This window comes from Carassius carassius, chromosome 30, assembly GCF_963082965.1.
Source record: "Carassius carassius chromosome 30, fCarCar2.1, whole genome shotgun sequence".
Classification (NCBI taxonomy): Eukaryota; Metazoa; Chordata; class Actinopteri; order Cypriniformes; family Cyprinidae; genus Carassius; species Carassius carassius.
Window position 1 is genome coordinate 22,384,068 of NC_081784.1, and position 21,003 is coordinate 22,405,070.

At 37.3% G+C, this 21,003-nt stretch overlaps 1 protein-coding gene across 2 annotated transcripts in view; it reads right to left on the reverse strand.

Moving 5' to 3' along the window:
- Positions 1-243: 243 nt before the first annotated feature.
- Positions 244-21,003, reverse strand: part of LOC132110918 (protein kinase C epsilon type) — a 105,623-nt gene continuing 84,863 nt past the window's right edge. For both annotated transcript variants that reach the window (XM_059518024.1, XM_059518023.1), the window contains exons 12-15: positions 13,121-13,259; positions 11,597-11,785; positions 10,320-10,466; positions 244-2,205 (exon numbers count right to left, since the gene is read on the reverse strand). In XM_059518024.1, the coding sequence (XP_059374007.1) occupies positions 2,059-2,205; positions 10,320-10,466; positions 11,597-11,785; positions 13,121-13,259 (622 nt within the window). In that variant the 3' untranslated portion in view covers positions 244-2,058. The remainder of the gene's footprint in view (positions 2,206-10,319; positions 10,467-11,596; positions 11,786-13,120; positions 13,260-21,003) is intronic.

Genomic DNA, 21,003 nt, shown 5'->3' on the forward strand with positions numbered 1-21,003 from the left:
TATGCACTGTACCTCTCTATGTACAAATATGTATTCCTTTGTGAGACACAGATTCACATTTAACCAAAGAGGTGCTTTCATCTTATGCTTGAGTCATTTCAAACACAACAACAACAACAATAATAATAATAATAATAATAAAAAGATTTACTCATTAAGTCCAAAATAGCTTTGCAAATTTGGCATCAGGGCACAGGTGACTGGCAGGTGTAGCTGTGAGAGTTTCCTGTTAGTGGACTCCATCCAAGCCAACATATGCCAGTTCAGAATGTCACAAATAAGGCCAGACAAGACAAGCTTTGAGAAAAATGACCAAACAAATGAAAGGTAAGCTATGCAAAAAAAAAAACATCGAACTCAAAATAAATCATGAAGCAACAGATCTGTAAAATGTGCATGAAATGAGTCATGGTCTCAATGTCAGCATGAGACGCTGTTCACAACTCACTTTTCACTTTGGGATCTGATATGTAGAGAAAACATGGGACGGAAAATCAATATTTTGCAACAGGAATTGATTGGACAGTGAAAAGTGAGTGTTCACAGCAAAATAAAGGTGTTTGGATGCAAAGGGGGATATAAGCAGAAAGATAAAGTTGTTTAAAATGTTTTTTTATTACAGATAAATCTGGCAACAATTTCATGTTGACGTTTAAACCCAGTGTTGGCAAGAGTCTAAAAAAAAAAAAAATGAATAAAAAAACTTGCAATGAAATGTTTAATGAATTTATTACAAATGTGTTTATTATTTCTTATGTTCATAATGAAATGAACTGTCAAATAAAATGTTTGACAAATAAAACTAGTCTTGCTTCCATCACTGTTACACTGTTTCATATTAGGAGAAATTCTAGGGTACTTGTGCTATATTTAGAATGGAAGATCATTTCTATGTATTTTACTTTTTTGCAACAGAAGCTTAATATTCTGTCTCTTGTCTAACTAAAGTATATGAAATACAGGGGCTGTAGCAGCTGAAATAAAGGACCTGTGCTGGATATCACATGACCTGACAACCTTACGATTACCAACCAAAATGGACAGTCTGCAAAAAACGATGGAAATCAGAGACATTAAAGGTGAGATGGAGAGGGAAAAAATTGCTAAACTAACACACACACACACACACACACACACACACTCCGAATATTGCACATAACAGTTTCTCATTGTCTAATAATACACAAGGATATCATAGGCATAACCATGCAGTAGATGATTAGTCTATTTTCAGAGTTCACAGGCTAATGATCAGGGTAATCAGGACTTGCACTTCCTGTAGAGACAGGATTGGCTACTGTCCTGAACCATTCATAATGAAAGGTCTTGTTGCATTCTAGAGAAACCAACAATTTCCACATCCTAGCAACAAAACAATCCAGTGATATAATGAGAAAAATGACACACACACACAATGTAACAATAAAAAGAGGGTACTTTTGTAACCTTAACCTCCAGCATATACATGCACACACACACACACACACACTTGTTTTGGTGACTTGCATATGTCACACTATTGTTTTTTTTGTTTTTTTTTTTATGGAAATGGCGCGATGTTCTCATGAAAGGCAGTTTTGAGTCCTCTGGCTATAGGACCATCATGTGATCAGATCCCAATGCTGAGTTCTTAAAACTCCCAATTCACACGTTCATAAGCATCACATCTGCAAAACTTGTTCTTTGCATTTGTTTTTTTTTAATTTCAAAAGGGTGTTAGTGTAAATGGATTGACTCCAGGTGTACCATTACCCTGATTCACTGCATGATGGGAGGAGACATTAAACATGAAATGGACTTCTAACGAACTCTATCTAGCTGCTAAAGTGATATCACATGAGGTCCCTTAAGAGTTTTATATACATTAAATAAAGATGACTCAGTTTCATTTGGTGAAATTGTGTGAGTATCTGTGCACACACGTATGGTTTTTGGGGTTCAGCAGGAAAGATTATAATGCCTAACTCTCTACTTTTAAATTAAAGCATCAAATTCTTGGTAAATGATGCTCGTGGGCATTCACAGCTGTGCACAGCGCAGGAAATGGAGGTTTTAGTATTAGGACAAGGTCTCTTCTCTGAAGTAAGAGAAGCCCTTGAACTCGTCCTGGTTGATCTGCTTGATAATGGCGTCTTCCACAGGGGTGAGCACCGGCTCCTCGCGGGTGAAGTCCTGGTCAAAATTGTTGACGTCCCTTTTGGTTTTCTGTGGATGGAGAAGAAAAAATTGTGATGAATGAGCAATTTCAGAACAAGAGCGCACAAAAACATTCTTGTATATATACACGTAGAAACGCTTTCTCTGCAAATATTTAAGCAGTTATTATGTGTGTCCCTTATTTCTGTTGACTGAAACAGCCATGCCAATCATTTGTGAATTAATCATTCTTTTGAGTCGGTTCTTTATTTTTCAGTAAATTGGCCAAATGGGCTTTAAAAATGGTAACACTCTCTCATTGCATTATCTAAAGCAGGCTGTCAGTTAGTAAAATATAATCAAGATTTTTTAAGGAAACAGAGAACAAACAGCGCTGGATGACGTTGATATTCACCTACTAACAATTGAAACAAAATACTTCTTTCTGAGATATAAATGAGAAAAATCAGTTACTGCTGTGTCATGTGAATATGTGGCCATTCCCACAGAGAGTATTTTGTGTCCTCCTAAGCATTTTTTTGTTTGTTTGTTTGTTCTTCTATGTAAACACTATGTGAAAGACATGCACTTGACGAATGTTTTTAACAATTTTGTTGCTATTTGCCATTTTTGTTTTAAAACACGTCTCAAGTATGGAGTGAAAACAGTATCAAATCCTCCCATAAATGCACACAAGAGATTCAGACTCGAACATACAAATCAACAAAAGCATAGCACGATTCACAAATGCACATTAGAGATCCACACTCACACACATAATCCAGAAATACACATTAGAGATCCTCACTCGCTCACACAATCCACAAATGCACATTAGAGATCCATACTCGCTCAAAAAATCCACAAATGCACATTAGAGATCCACACTCGCACACATAATCCAGAAATACTCATTAGAGATCCTCACTCGCTCACACAATCCACAAATGCACATTAGAGATCAACACATGCTCACAGACTCCACAAATGCACATTAGAGATTCACACTTGCTCAAAAAATCCACAAATGCACATTAGAGATCCACACTCACTCACAAAATCCACAAATGCACATTAGAGATCCACACTTACACACAAAATCCACAAATGCATGCAAGAGATCCACACGCATGCACAAAATCGACAAATACTATAGAGTGAGAATCATGCCAAAACCTCACACACACACAAAACGTGTTTTACTCACACCCAACGATTCACAAACAAACTCAGTGTGGTTTGCAAATACAAAACATCACTCACAAACTAATGCATTTTGTTCTGCAAATAAAAAACGTAGCTATCAAACAAATACAGTACAAACTAAAATCTTTCAAGTACAAAAAAAAAATCCTTCAATTAAAAAAAAAACCTTCAAGTACAAAACAAAATTCTACAAGTACGGAAAACTGTCACGTGACTTTTGGCACTAATTTTTTGCCTTGCTGATCCACACGCAATTGCCTTCAGATCCACACACATGCTAGTAAACTGGCATGTAGTTCGTACTCCACAACAGCAGGTGGCGCTGTTAGCGACTTGCTTGGCGCCGCCACCGACATGGAAACAGAAGAGAAGAAAAAACGCTAGCGTGAGGGACGTTTTGAACACGATGAGCGGCCAACAGGTGAGTTTGCAGTCATTGCTGGTGAAAAATCAGCCTGAAGGGGTTGTTATTCGCTATAACAACCGCCTCGCTATACATGATCCCGCTTATTACATTGCTACCTACAAAATAAATAAATAATTTGACACAAAATATTGATTTAAAAATGAGTTTATTGATTTAAAAAACGATTGTATTGCTTCCGCTAAAAAAAAATAGTCCGTTCCGCGTCCATAGCAACGGTCTGTTTTTCATGGCAAGGGTGTGTTTCATTCCATATCAAATCAGTCAGAATCCAGGAAAGTGGTTGCAGCAACATCTCAGATGAAGAGTTTTTCTATATTATGTTTGGGTCCCAAAACTAAGGCCTGTAATAATATTTATATTTTTGTGAGTCCTTGAGATTGTCATTTTTATAGCATCAAAAACACTATCAGAGAACCATGTTTGGGCATTAATATCTTAAAGTGTTATTCATAGCCTCACCAAACTTTCGAGGATGGAAGACAAACATGTTCTTAGTATAACTGAACCAAAGTTTGTACTGCATGCCTATTGAGATTCTACAAGGCCCTAGATTTGGGTAAATGGCTAAACCCCTGATACTGAGGGTATTATAAACTCATTTTCTGCATCCATATGATATCAATCATTACATTTTCTTTAAGCGCAATCTTGTATTAATCGTGTGTCAATATTTGAGGTCTCTATCACTAATGGTCAAGAAGATATTAAGAATAAAGCAAAGTGTAGTTTTCGGTCATTTTACTGGTCCTGTTCAGTTACACCAGTATTTTTGACCTCATAGATTTTTCCTCTTTTCCCCTCTCTCTAGGAACTGCTTACACAAACAATGTTAGAGAGAATCCACACACGGCTCCAGCATATTGTCAGTCAGCAACACTTGACCTGGATTACCTTGAATTTGTGTGTTTTCAGGAGGCTGTTCTTTTTAGTGCTGCCTCTAACCAGGTTCTCATCCCAAAAGGCATTTTAGATGCACTCACAGAGCTGCACAAGCTGGTTAAGAAAGAGAAACCAGGTCCCCATAGTAAAAAAAAAAAAAAAAGAGAAAGATATTGTATTTTTTTTTGGTTGTTCCAACCCCCAGATGTTTTAAGATTGTATTCACACTAAAATAAAAAATAATACAATCTACATGTGTTTGGTTTGAACATTCATTACGACATTAAGAGAGCTGAAAGTCTTAAAGTCCGCTGCTAGCACTGCTTGAGGAAAGCTATGCTTCCTGCTGCCGCTGGCAGTCCTAACACGGGGCATGTCTGCTGGTCTGATTTTATTAAACAGAAAAATCAAACATGAGACCACCTCACTGATTCAGAAATATTTATTTGTGTAACTGTAACATCTTACAAAAATCTTATTTGTAAATAAGTGTTCTTTTTGTATTTTTGCTACAATTGCATTGAATCAGGTCCTTTGCTGAGTACGTTTTACTGTAAGCCTAGTAAGTGATGGACATACTGCACAGTAAGTAGGTAGATGTCTGAGCCATGTGATTGGGAGTGTCCCAGGGGATTTATGGCTGCCCTTAGTGCTGCCATTTGTTCATCACTCAGTACATCGCCCATCTCAGGAACAGTGACACCATGGTGTGGCTCATCAGGCAGGCCACTGTCGTCCCAGTCCAAATGTGGTAGGTACAATTCCTGAAAAGACATGTAAAGTGTTTATGTAGGGCAGTGGTTCTCAAACATTTTTACATCAAGGACCCAGACCACATTTGGTAACATTTTGTAACAGACTCCAGAAATACACAATATTAATTCTGAGACTGAATAACATTACTTTCTTTGTCAATGTATGTTCAAATTAATGTCAATGGGATGCATTTTTGGTGAAATTTATAAAGAAATTTGTGGAAAAATAGTCTATTTCTAGAAAAAGTCAGAATTAAAAAGTTGTGTGTGTGTGTGTGTATTTATATATACCCCCCCCCCCCCCTTGAACCTCCCTCAAGGACCACTGCCAAACCCATTGCCAAGTTTATTCTTAAAACTGATTGAATATACTTTAATTCAAATAAAATCTTTGCACATACTTCATGCATATAGTTCTTTTTAGCAAGGGTTAAGCAAGCAGGTTATGTCCTAATCTTCAGTTTTAAAAAAATGCAGCACCCATACGCTGACAGCCTGCTGGTGTGATTTGGATGCAGAAAATGAGTTTATAATACCCTCAGGATCAAGGGTTTAGCCATTCACCCAAATCTAGGGCCTTGTAGAATCTCAATAGGCATGCAGTACAAACTTTGGTTCAGTTATACTAAGAACATGTTTGTCTTCCATCCTGCAAAGTTTGGTGAGGCTATGAATAACACTTTAAGATATTAATGCCCAAACATGGTTCTCTGATAGTGTTTTTGATGCTATAAAAATGACAATCTCAAGGACTGACAAAAATATGAATATTTTTACAGGCCTTGGTTTTGGGACCCAAATATAATATAGAAAAACTCTTCATCTGAGATGTTGCTGCAACCACTTTCCTGGATTCTGTCTGATTTGACATGGAATGAAGCCTCTATATTCTATGAGACACTGGCAGGAGAAGACCAAGGTTGATTTGGAGGTCCAAACACACCCTTGCCATGAAAAACAGACCGTTGCTATGGACGCGGAACAGATTATTTTTTTTAGCGGAAGCAATAGAATCGTTTTTTAAATCAATAAACTTATTTTTAAATCAATATTTTGTGCTATGTAATAAGCGGGATCATGTATAGCGAGGTGGTTGTTATAGCGAATAAAAACCCCTTCAGGCTGATTTTTCACCAGCAATGACTGCAAACTCACCTGTTGGCCGCTCATCGTGTTCAAAACGTCCCTCACGCTAGCGATTTTTCTTCTCTTCTGTTTCCTTCTCTGTTTCCTTTTCTTCTCTTCAGTTTTTTGTACTTGTAGAATTTTGTTTTCTACTTGAAAGATTTTAGTTTGTACTTGGAGGATATTTTTGTCATTGAAGAAATACGTTTCTTTGTATATGTAAAACGTACTGTATTTGTTTGATAGCTAGGTTTTTTATTTGCAGAACAAAATGCATTAGTTTGTGAGTGATGTTTTGTATTTGCAAACCACACTGAGTTTGTTTGTGAATCATTGGGTGTGAGTAAAACACGTTGTGTGTGTGTGTGAGGTTTTGGCATGATTCTCACTCCATAAAATGCATGCGAGAGATACTCAGGCGCGCACACAATCCACAAATGCAAAGGCAAATTAATTAATTGTTTCTTTGCTCACAGAATGAACCTTAAATATTGTATCTGTACCCATTATTTGCACAACAAATTGCGAGTCCTTTGCATTAGATGCTCGAATGTGGATCTCTAATGTGCATTTGTGAATTGTGTGCAAGAGTGTGGATTTCTCGCATGCATTTGTGGATTGCCCTGTGGATCTCTCCAGTGCTTTTGTGGATTGTGAATCAGAATGAATCAGAATCAGAATGAGCTTTATTGCCAGGTATGTTTACACATACAAGGAATTTGTTTTCGTGAGAGAAGCTCTGGAATGCAACAGAATGACAGCAACAGAACAAAAAACACATAATAAAAGACTAAAAAATACAAATAAGTAAGTAAGGAATGACAATATACAAATTGACAATTGTATTTGCATGTATATTGCAATAGGCAGTTTTGTATGTACATGTATATTATGTGCATTAAGTGTACACTTAGTATGTGTGTTTGATAAATAAATGTATGTGTATATAAATATAAAAAGTGTTGTGTGTTCCACAGCTATTATCAAGTGTTCATTAGATGGATTGCCTGAGGGTAGAAACTGTTCCTGTGTCTGGTCGTTCTGGTGCTCAGTGCTCTGTAGCGTCGACCACACAGCAACAGTTCAAAGAGGGAGTGTGCTGGATGTGAGGGGTCCAGAGTGATTTTGCCAGCCCTTTTGCTCAGTCTGGATAAGAACAGTTCTTGAATAGAAAGGAGGGTTGTACCGATGATTCGCTCCGCAGTCCGGACTACCCTCTGAAGTCTTCTGAGGTCTGATTTAAAAACTGAGCTGAACCAGACGGTTACTGAAGTGCAGAGGATGGATTCAATGATGGTGGAGTAGAACCATTTCAGCAGCTCCTGTGGCAGGTTAAACGTCCTCAGCTGGCAAAAGAAATACAACTTCTGCTGGACCTTTTTCACAATGGAGTCAATGTGAATGTCCCACTTCAGGTCCTGAGAGATTGTGGTGCCCAGGAACCTGAATGACTCCACTGCAGTCACAGTGCTTTTCAGGATGGTGAGTGGGGGGAGTGCAGGGGAGTTTCTCCTGAAGTCCACAATCATCTCCACTGTTTAGAGCGTGTTAAGCTCCAGGTTGTTGAGAGTGCACCAGACAGCCAGGTCTTTAACCTCCTGTCTGTAAGCAGACTCGTCACCGTCCTGAATGAGGCCGATGAGTGTGGTGTCATCTGCAAACTTCAGGAGCTTGACAGAGGGGTCCTTAGACATGCAATCACTGGTGTACAGGGAGAAGAGCAGTGGGGAGAGAACACAGCCCTGGAAAGCTCCGGTGCTGATTGTACGGGTGCTGGATGTGTATTTTCCCAGCCTCACTAGCTGCTGCCTGTCTGTCAGGAAGCTGTTGATCCACTGACAGATGGAGGTGGGCACGGAGAGCTGAGTTAGTTTGGGCAGGAGAAGGTTTGGAATGATAGTGTTAAAGGCCGAGCTGAAGTACATAACCAGGATCCTCACGAGTACGCAAGTGTGAATCTCTTGCGTGTATTTGTGGGAGGATTTGATACTGTTTTCACTTCATACTTAATTACCATTGATCATCTGATTTGAAGAGTCTCAAATCTTAGAATTTTTTAATAGTTAATAGTTAATTAAAACTTCTAAATTAAATCATATTAAGTCTTTTTTTTTTACATAAATAAATAATTAAAAATGACCCTGTGTGCATAACCTTAGAATAAATCAGGCGCCTCTATCCAAACATGCTTTCACATACTTCCATCTTTTTACATCATGGATTGGTAATCTTTTTAACATAATTTAATGGGGTTTATTTTACATAATATTGGTGACTGTTGTTCTAGTGATTTCAAAACAACACGCACACACACACACACACACACACAAACACACACACACACACACACACAAAAAAACATTTACAAATTGCAAAACCAATACAAACAAACAACAACAAAATACAATGAAAGCAAAAATACATAAAAAAAAATTGTCTGTTTTGTTTGCCTCATATTGGTGCATTTTTTAATTTTCTTCTTTCCCTCTCACCCTCTAAGGGTCTCATCAGTTTGTGAGCAGGCGTGAGATTGGGGTGGACAGGCGGGTCCCTTCTCACACTCTGAGAGACATTCCACACACACTTGCAGCAGCAAGCATGCCTCTCTGTATCAAAGTACAGCGTCTGATGTGTGCTAAGAGTCCAAGAGCATCTCAGATATCCCTCTGTTCACACTACCAGAAACAGAACTGTGACAGGAACACTTCAAAGAACCATGAGGGCTGAAGTACTTTAATGTTCTAGATAATTGCATTTGGAGAGGCCAGTGATTATGTGTTTGCAGAGACAGCCAATATACAGAGCTGAACTATGTTCTAACCAGACGCGACTTAATAAAGTGTCAAACAGTATATCCTATTTCTTCTTCTTCAAAAAAAAAAAAAAATTCCCAAACTAGTTAGCCAGTGCAACAAAAGATGGGAAACAAGACATTTGATTGGTTTGTACAAATGAATGAAAGCAACTGGGGTTGATGGTCAAATATAAAAATGAATATAAAACTATTGATTTAAAGATGTTGATTATATATAGATTATTTTAAGCTTATCACATAATATGCATATTATGCATACAAATATTTTAGTAGTCCAATATGTTCTTGTGGCACGATTCTGCAGAATTATGGGTAATGTAGTTTTTCACCAGGAATTCCACTGTTGAACATGGTCGTTAAAAAAAGTTAAAGAAAGAAAGACAAAGGTTGAAATAATGCACACTGGTGGCTTTAACACAAGCGTCTACCATCAATTAACAACCTCACAGCTCAAAGTAGGTCTGTCTTTAAAGATTTATAGATTATCATTTAAAATCAATTTCCCATGGAGAAAATGAATCTGATTTTAACTTTGGGAATCTGACTGCTGAACTCTGTTAAACTTCAAATACATTGAAACTGTGTGTTATTATTTTGTGTTGCAGAATTTTGAGAAATGTATTATGTCATGCTTGGTTAGTGTTATTCATAAACACACAATGGCTTTATTGCCTTTAGCTGCCTTTCTTCTCGCAGTAATTTCAATATGAATCCAAGCAGTTGTGAATTTCACAAGAAGTTGGTCTTTCACCGCAATGACCAACAAAACGCCACTTGAATTTAAAAGTGAACTTTTAAAAAAAACACTATTTTTAGTGACATTCATTGATAGTGAATCACTCAACATATATCTTGCAATGCATTATGGGATTGACTTCTGTAGAAATTATAAATGCACATAATGCTGCCTTAGAAGGCAGCACTAGATTTGTAACAGAGTGACTATCCATAGTATCTCACACATTATGATACTCACAATACGTGGTTTGAAAGGCGGCTTGATCTTCCTCTGTTCCAGAAGTACCCAATCAATATCTTTGAAGAACGGATGCACTTTAATAGCTTCTTCTTCTCTTTGGGACACTACACAACCCAACCGCTTACTGGGGGTCTTTGTCATGAACTAAAAATGGAGTGAAGAAAACATTAGAGAAGCATAATGTTGACAGCGTGTTAACCAGAGGATGTCTATATGTGTATTGTTGAGTTGGGATGATCAGTGAAGATGTACATTATGCATGATATAAGACCGCATCCTGTGGAAGAATGACCTGAGGTCATGTGACCACAGTGCCAGTGAGTCAGATCGCAGAGTGACACGACGCCGTCCAAGACAAACAGACTGCTTTTCCCACAAAGCTTCGCAAACGGGCAAAGGACAGCCAAGTAAATCTTGTACACGTGAAAGGAACAACGCAACACACAAAACAAACTTAAAGCCTTAGTGCTCAATTCTGATTTTCTGGTCAGATCCACCTATTTTTTACATAGCTATTATCAGATTTGAATGTGAACTGGTCACGTTCCTGAACTGACCCGCATACTCAAATAAATAATAACAAAAACGGCACGCATCACCGTGTCATACGGAAGGCCACTGAAGTCAGCATTTATGTGTAGATTTATAAAAGGGGTGTCAAGTCCAGCTCCTGCAGGGCCAACGTCCTACAGAGTTTAGCTCCAACACACTTTATCTGGAAGTTTCTAGTGAGTCTGAAGACCTTGATTCGCTGGTTTCATAATGTTTAATTAACTACTGGACACATTTCAGAGCTCTATACTTTTATATCAACAATTTGTGTCCACTTTAGATATTTCAAAAGTATTATAGGAGAAGCTCTGGAGACAAAGCAGATCTATAAATGAAGCATGACCTAAAACATCTGCTTCCAAAAAATAATAGTTCCTTAGCTATTTGTCATATGCACTTAACCAATTTGAACAGTTAAAAGAGGAGGAACCCTGTATATCCTGAAATGAGACCTCTGAGATTACGCAACCCAAAACTCCAGCAGGGAACACAAACAATCTGTTCTTTTCCCACAAGGAGTGTCGCTTTTCCGAGCTGTCGCCTTCTTTTGCTGTTACTGTTATTTAACTGTTCTTTCACGGACAAACAGACAGTGGTAAAAGGAAAGGTTAAGAAGTGGCAAGAGGTATCATTCGCAGACCTATGTCTTTAATAATAATCAGCTGGCAAAATGTACTCTTAGGAATTCCCAGAGTGATCCCAGAGTAAATCCAGACACGTACCGCTTTAAGAATGCTGACGGCCTCTTTGCTGAGCCACACAGGATAAAGGACGTCATCATGGAGAATAGACTCAAAAAGGTCATCCTCATTATCAGCTTCAAAAGGAGGCTGGCCAGCCATCATCTCATACATCAGCACACCTAGAGCCCACCAGTCCACTGACGGGCCGTACTCCAGCTCCTGCAGGATCTGCAAAAGATAAATCCCAACTGAAGCTGAATATATACTGAAGATACATGATCAGGTCCAGCTCAGACCCAGAACAAATATGTTGAGCTGGTTTTGGGAGTAAATTCATATAGAAATAATGAACACATGGTGTAAAGTGATAAATGGAGATGGAGGGTACTACACTCTTATTAGCAGTTGAAAGAATGTGTATAGATTGTATCATTCTACAAATGTCCACCTTCAGGTTATGGTTCATGTGTCTGTTTTTTTTTTTTTTTTTTTTTTTTAAAGGTAAGAATAACTTTATCTTGTTAGTAATATTTCCAGATGAGTACTTACTGGACTTATTATTGAGAGATATAAAAAAGAAGTCTGCAATGAATAAATTTTCCTTGAGCTTCATATTCTCTCTTATATCATGCTTTTATGATCCATAAAAGCCGCCTGATGTCAAAAAACATGTTTTTTATTTTTTTTACTATTATTTCATATGAAAGGCTTTATAATATGGTTGATTTAAAAAAAAATGCAGGTGACATCGGATATTAATTGAATTGGAATATGAATAAAAATTATGAATGAAGGGCATTCCCAATTCCAATTTGCAGAGTTGTTTTTCCCCATGTAGTTTTCTGTGAAGTTCTGCAGCCACCGATAGTTATCAATGTAAGAAAAACATGTAAACATACATCTGAATATCAGGGATTTCAAAAAAGACAAAAAGTGGAAAACACTTAAAACTAAAACTTAAATTGGGCCACATTCCAGAAACACACACAACGATAGTCTATGTTCATAACAAGTATTCATAAAACCATTCTTAAAGCATTTAAATGTGTCAATTACATAAAAATTATTTTCTTAACAATTTACTGAGTATCTTTGCTTTTGCTTTATGAATGAGGAACACAATATGTAAACTAGTGAAAAAATATATGGCCGTTTCAAAATTATATGGATCATAGCTTCACTAAGAACCAAGCATTAGAAAGGAGACTATCAGTGTCTGTGTGTGTGTGTGTGTGTGTGTGTGGGCGTGTTTTTGCGACATATCAGGAACTCTGTATAATGACATGGGTATGACACAGGTATTACAAGGAGAGGGTGACTTATGAGGACATAATCCATGTCCCCATTTTTCAAAACGCTTATAAATCATACAGAATGAGTTTTTTTGAGAAAGTAAAAATGCACAAAGTTTCCTGTGAGGGTTAGGTTTAGGTGTAGGGTGGGTGTAGGGCCATAAAATATACAGGTAGTACAGTATAAAAACCATTACGCCTACGGGATGTCCCCACTTTTCACAAAAACAAACATGTGTGAGTGTGTGTGAGTGTGTGAGAAATACTGTACCTCTGGGGCAATGTAATCTGGTGTGCCACAGAATGTTGTGGTTGTGATGCCATCCAGGATTCCCTCCTTACACATGCCAAAGTCTGCCAGCTTACAGTGACCCTCTGCGTCCAGCAGAATGTTGTCTAGCTTCAAATCCCTGTCAAGAAAATTCAATCAAATGTAATAAACAGCAATATTAACCTACATGTAGAATGTACTAAAGAGTTCTCATTAAAGTTGTTCTAATGTCACATACACATAAAGTATATAGTTCTTTTTTTTTTCATCTTCACTTTATATCATTTTGTTTAGATCCTCTAACATTAAAATGTAATTTAATTAGAGATAAATCATCTTGAGCATTCTAAAATGACTGACGCATGACCTAGATTCTGGAAGTCTCTATTTAAACATTAAGCAACACTCAACACTGCAACACAGCAGGTGAATCATTTACTGAGGCTCAAATATCTGTTATTTGTTTGATCAAGCAGACGCTAATATCCAGATGCCAGCCTTTGCAACAGAACAATCTATGACCAAGCAGACACACTAGAAAGACCAGTGACACCAAACATTCTAATAGAATATCCAATTCGTTTCAGAAGTTTTTTAGTCAGTTAAGTATCATGACATAAATTTTGTGAAAGTAAAAAAAAACACAAAAATACAAAAAATTCCATATTTATTTTCATTGAAAATAAGATCCTAAAATACAATTTTCTTAAATAGTGAAATAGTAAAAACACATTCTGTATCAACCTGACATATTCTTTCAATGTTCTGACAGGACTTATAACTTTCTTGCACCTGAAATCATTAAACCTTCATAGTTATGTGACATTTGAAAACAGTTGTTGATAGTTTGACTGTCAACCATTCATATTTCAGTCATGTTTGCCAAATCAAATTGATAAAATCAGTATAAAAGAAAAATTGTAGTGGAATTTGATAATTGACTGTTAGGTCAATAAAACAATATTAAATATTTAAATAATTCAAAATATGACAAATGTACTAACTGAAAAGAAAGTATTATTTTTTTTATAAGTTTTAAATATGGTTTGATTGTCATAATTGTATTTATTATGTATTTAATATTTGAACATATCCGTGCCATATCGTTTAATTATTTATAAATACTTTTTTTAACATTACTTTCTAACTTAAGTAAAATATCAATTGTCTACAGTATTACTTACATACATACAGTATTAAGTAAAAAGTTGCAGGTTTTTAGTAGTAAAAATGCAGAGAAAAAAAACAAAAACAAAAAAAAACCAATCCAGTGTAAAAAACACATATTTCAGGCCAGACTTGTCAATGCAGCGGTATTTGTTTATCCTTATGGGAAAACATAAGAAACATTTCTGTACAAGTTGCTCTGCATGTACCCCTGCAGTGAATTTAACCAGCACAAGAAGAAGGAGAAGAGAGAGAGAGTGAACGAAAAAAGAAAAGGAGAGCGCGAGATGATAAGGTGCAACTGATGAAAGACAACACAGAGTTGGATGAAACCCGTTGGATTGGGGTTTGATGGTTGATTGCTGCAAGAATGTCAACATCACTTCGCAGGATGTCATTCAGTCAATGGTGTTTTCAGAGAACCATCCTCACTGGAAAGGGAGGGGAGCATCGGATCACTTACGCAACTGTTCCTTTCAGAAAGGCACCCTGGTGCTCGGCACGTTCCCGTTGGGCTGAAAGTTGGCGCGAGGGGCTTCATTCCTCTCTGTCTTTCCCCACCAAGAGTCTTCAATCACTCTTTACATGCACAAGTGCGGAAAAGTGTTAGTAATGAATGTTGGAAAGATGAGAGACCCACTTCCCAAATGTATGATCGACTTCTTGATTGAGGAGTCAAAATGTTAAAAAATATATCAAATAAATTAGTTTTAAATTTCCACTTGAGTCATCAACTATTATCAAAATGGGAAAAAGTCAGTTGAAGAAAGAGTAGGTGTGTCTGACCTTTAGTGTAGGTTCAAAGAAAGACAGAGGTGAAAAATTCATGAGACGGGAACGGCTGCTCTGTATTGTCCTCTATACCCACATACGCTTCTACATCACAAGATGTATCCATCTCTCCATCTGTCTCTTATTTCTGTCTAAGGCCTAAGGTACTCCACACACCACCTTCCAACCTGTCCCGGTCACGTCGCCCTTCCTCTCTTTCCCAAGAAAGAGAGCTTAATTCATCCGGCAAGCTACATTTGTTGATTTAGATTATGTGACTTTGCTACATTGGCCACTCTTATCTTTACTCTTTGAAGTGCAGAAATGGTGACTGCTGCTCTTGCATTTGCTTTCATTTTCCGGGATCACTTATCTTTCATAAATTAATTAATAAAGATGAAATGCTAAATGTTAAAATGCCAAATGCTCAAATATGTAAACCTAAAAGCAATAAGACATTTGCAAAGGTGCTTTTAATAAGTAAATTAGTAAAAGAAAAAAAAATGAAATGAAAGGCAGTTTAAATAAAGATAAAAGAAAAAACATATAAACAACAGGAAACATTCCTTTCATTTGAAGGAAAGTATTGACATATTAAGAACACAAGGCAGAGACAGAGAAAGACAGAGAGAGAGAGAAATAGAGAGAGAGACAGAGAGAGAGAGAGAGAGAGAGAGAGAGAGAGAGAGAGAGAGAGAGAGAGATGGCAATAGACTCAATTTAAAATATTTCCTGTGTTTTTAAGTGAATCTGGAGGAGTGATTTTTCCATTATGTACACAGCAACCCCTTTGCTAAAAAAAATGCGCAAGAAAGCTGAAAAATATGCATTTTTTTCCTCCAAAGAACAAGAAACTATTCCATTACATCAAACCAAGGAAGGACATGACTTACACTTCATTATAATGTTAGAAAATTAGAATTAACAAATTATTGTTGCTAATAATAATTAATATTTATACACAATGTTATTGTCTATTAAATACCATATATTTTATATTACCATTGTGTGCAAATATTTAGAATGATAAATCACTGTGTGTGTGTGTGTGTGTGTGTGTGTGTGTGTGTGTGTGTGTGTGTATAGCAGCACAACTGTTTTTAACATTGGTAATAATAAGACATGTCTCTTGAGCAGTAAGTCAGCATATTAAAATGACTAGACTAGAGTATTGATGCTAAAAATTCAACTTTGACATCAAAAGTAATTTTAAACTGTTATAATTGTATTTATTTTAAAATGTTTTAAAATAAAGATAGATTAAAATCGAATAAATAAAATAAAAACAGTCTATAAATATGTCTAATATTTATATTGTCCTTTTAAAGTTTACATTTCATGGAACAATGAAAAATATATGCTTTTTAAAATACTTTAACATTGGCACATTTTACACAAGCATGCAGTGAGAAATCTCATTACTATGTGTATGTATTTTAACCAATGATCTATTATGCATTATGTAATAGAAGTTGATGGACTATTGCCGCATTTCCACCGAAATTACCTGGAATGTTTGTACCATCAACTTTTTTCCCCCCAGACCAAATTTTACCTGTTAGATTTACCCAAAACTAATTATATTTTATGTTTAACCACTAAAGAGACATCAGAGCCATCGGCACACATCAGAAGCTCAAGCGGAGTTGAGACTGCTCTCGGCGGATACATGATTACTGAGCTCACGCTGATCGCGTGGAGCTGACCGTCTCCGAAATCGATGAAACACATTTTTAAATAGGCATTGTCTTTACAAATAAACCACAGATTTGAGTTTTAAACAACTACATTCTCACCTGAAATACTTTTAAAATTACATTTCACGACATGATAACAGTAATATTTTGAAATTGATTCACAATGCTGCGTGAACTCAACCAATCAGGATGTTTAGCGACCAAGTCCCGCCCCCGAAAGTTCCGGATTTTTGAAAAAGTGCCACCTAGCCAGCAGGGACTTTCTGAGGGGCATTTTTTAACCCGGAACTTTATTTAGTTCCTGGTTCCTGCGGTGGAAACACACAGAGTACCGGCCCAAAGTCCCTAGTTCCTGGATAAATTTCCTGCAGTGGAAACGCAGCTTTTATAACTAAATTACACAGCAACTAGTTGCCTAGGTCACCTGCAGAGCAGCGCCCCAGAAACAAGACTGCTGTTTCTCTGTTGATATAAGTGAACGGATGGAACATGCTTTTTAAGTGAAAGGTTACAAAGAGCATATCCATCTGAAAAAAAGATCTTGCAAGAACGAGGTGTGGAATTACTACAACAATGAGCAGCACACACTGTTCCTTCACAAACCCTTTTTGAGTCCCAGTGCTTTTGTGTCCTCCATACCCCTAACACTCAAACTGCAGTGATATTTTGCGTCTCGCTAAAAGGTGCACCCAGTAACAAAATCTCTCAAGAGCCTCAGGTCAACAAAAGATGAGTTATCAAGCAGAGGAGCTCCATCTATGCTACCTGCTCTAACTATCTATTTTTAGAGCGCTGAATCTGAACAAACAACCAAAGCTGCAATCTACAGCAGGGAAGTCAAGCCCAAACATGTTCTCGTTAACCAGATCAAACTTCTGTGGTTTCAGTCAAAACTGCCACCATGCCCTTCCCTGATAGGGAGAAGAAAGCTGACCCTGCACATTTTGTTCTAGAATGTTCTGCATTTAGTTTTTTTTTTGGTAAGTGTGGAAGGTCACAGTGAGGTGAAATTGGTTCTCATGGGGAAAAAATGCTGTTCTGCCATGTGCTTGCATGCAGAAGCGTTAACACGCAGACTGCCTTCAGATATGCTGGTCTCCTGCAATGTAGGGCTTTCCCAAAATCCAAGGATGCCAATCAGAATGACACCAAAGGCAAAAGGGGGAACAATCTGGGATCTTTATTTAAAACAATTGGAAATTTCCACAAGTTTAACATGATGTTGTTAATGAGCTATGCTTAAACTTATTACTGAAGCAACCTCGTTAAATGCCAGGCTCAAAGCTATGATGACGATGCGACTTCAATTTTTTCTTTCTCTTTGGAGTGTTACAAGCTCTTGGTGCATGAAGAAGATCTGTAAAGTTGCAAAGACTTAAGTCTCAAATCCAAAGAAATATTCTTTATCAAAGTTAAGACATTGCCACGCCCCCCTAAAACACCTCGTTTAAACACGCCCCCACATGTCTACGTCACTATGTGGAAATATTTGCGTAATGCCGCCCTAATGTTCACGCAAAGAAAGAAGTTTCAGTAACCAGTTAGTGTTGAAGCAGTCATGTCAGGGAGATGCTGTTTGTATCTAGGAGAAAGCTAAAGCACTTTATTTGGCCTTTCAAAAGTAGATGTATTTAGGAATCTTAAAGATTACTTACAACAGAACAGAACACATTTTATGGATGACCGTTTCATTAACCTAGGAGAGGAGGTAATTCTGACTTTGTTACGACAATCTGCCGCTTCTGCATCAGCTACTGTAAGTACGTTTTGTTATTAGTTTAAGTATTTGCTATTGAATGTTCAAATGTAGAGTTTTGCACGTCGCGTGTGTGTGTGTGTGTGTGTGTTTGTGTGCACGCGTGTCTGTGTGAGAGAGAGAGAGAGGGCGGGGGGGGGTCAGGTGTGGAGTCCTTGTTAACCGTCCGTTACTTGTGTACTTCAGACACATACGAGCTTCATCAATGTGTCTGTCACACGACTCTGTTCCTCTTTAGGGCTTGAACTGATGGTAAAACTAAGGATGTTATTAACTCTCTTTACATTTATTTTAAAAGATGAAGCTTGCAATTATGGAAAGGGCATTATTTCCAACGAGTGCTTGCGGTGTTCGGCCAATCACAATTCACTGGCTCAGTTGGCCAATCAGAGCAGACTACGCTTGTCGGGAGGAGGGACTTTGTAGAAAACAACGCATTTGAGAGAGGCGGGGCAAAGAGGACCTACAATAATGTACAGGATTTGAAAAAATAATGTGTTTGAACACCAAATTCACAAAATAATGATCTTTAAAAAAGCATCATATGAACCCTTTAAGCAGGCTGATCAGATTTAGGTGTGACCAGTGTTAATGTCACACCCCTTTTTTTTTTACCACATTCATCTTGATAGGTTTAAAACAGAAAAAATTTAAATCTTTGAAAAAAAAAAAAATCAGTTTGCATGAAAATATTAAGCAACAAACCTGCTTTCAACTGATACAACCCGAATTCCGGAAAAGTTGGGATGTTTTTTAAATTTGAATAAAATGAAATCTAAAAGACTTTCAAATCACATGAGCCAATATTTTATTCACAATAGAACATAGATAACATAGCAAATGTTTAAACTGAGAAAGTTTACAATTTTATGCACAAAATGAGCTCATTTCAATTTTGATTTCTGCTACAGGTCTCAAAATAGTTGGGACGGGGCATGTTTACCATGGTGTAGCATCTCCTTTTCTTTTCAAAACAGTTTGAAGACGTCTGGGCATTGAGGCTATGAGTTGCTGGAGTTTTGCTGTTGGAATTTGGTCCCATTCTTGCCTTATATAGATTTCCAGCTGCTGAAGAGTTCGTGGTCGTCTTTGACGTATTTTTCGTTTAATGATGCGCCAAATGTTCTCTATAGGTGAAAGATCTGGACTGCAGGCAGGCCAGGTTAGCACCCGGACTCTTCTACGACGAAGCCATGCTGTTGTTATAGCTGCAGAATGTGGTTTTGCATTGTCCTGCTGAAATAAACAAGGCCTTCCCTGAAATAGACGTTGTTTGGAGGGAAGCATATGTTGCTCTAAAACCTTTATATACCTTTCAGCATTCACAGAGCCTTCCAAAACATGCAAGCTGCCCATACCGTATGCACTTATGCACCCCCATACCATCAGAGATGCTGGCTTTTGAACTGAATGCTGATAACATGCTGGAAGGTCTCCTTCCTCTTTAGCCCGGAGGACACGGCGTCCGTGATTTCCAACAAGAATGTCAAATTTGGACTCGTCTGACCATAAAACACTATTCCACTTTGAAATAGTCCATTTTAAATGAGCCTTGGCCCACAGGACACGACGGCGCTTCTGGACCATGTTCACATATGGCTTCCTTTTTGCATGATAGAGCTTTAGTTGGCATCTGCTGATGGCACAGCGGATTGTGTTTACCGACAGTGGTTTCTGAAAGTATTCCTGGGCCCATTTAGTAATGTCATTGACACAATCATGCCGATGAGTGATGCAGTGTCGTCTGAGAGCCCGAAGACCACGGGCATCCAATAAAGGTCTCCGGCCTTGTCCCTTACGCACAGAGATTTCTCCAGTTTCTCTGAATCTTTTGATGATGTCATGCACTGTAGATGATGAGATTTGCAAAGCCTTTGCAATTTGACGTTGAGGAACATTGTTTTTAAAGTTTTCCACAATTTTTTTACGCAGTCTTTCACAGATTGGAGAGCCTCTGCCCATCTTTACTTCTGAGAGACTCTGCTTCTCTAAGACAAAGCTTTTATAGCTAATCATGTTACAGACCTGATATCAATTAACTTAATTAATCACTAGATGTTCTCCCAGCTGAATCTTTTCAAAACTGCTTGCTTTATTAAATTTTAAATGAGCTAATTAAGTGGATAAATTGTAAAATTTCTCAGTTTAAACATTTGCTACGTTATCTATGTTCTATTGTGAATAAAATATTGGCTCATGTGATTTGAAATTCCTTTAGTTTTCATTTTATTAAAATTTAAAAAAGGTCCCAACTTTTCCGGAATTCGGGTTGTAAATTATAAGTATTTTTTTTGGAATAGCATGCAGTATATTAGAATGCATCTCAGAAGTAGAATGATTTCTGAAGGATCATGTGACACTGAAGACTTGAGTAATGAGAATTCATCACAGAAATAAACTGCATTTTAAAATATATTGAAATAGAATACAGTAATCTGAGAAGAAGAAACATTCAAAACATTTATAAAATAAAAAGCTTACCAACACCTACA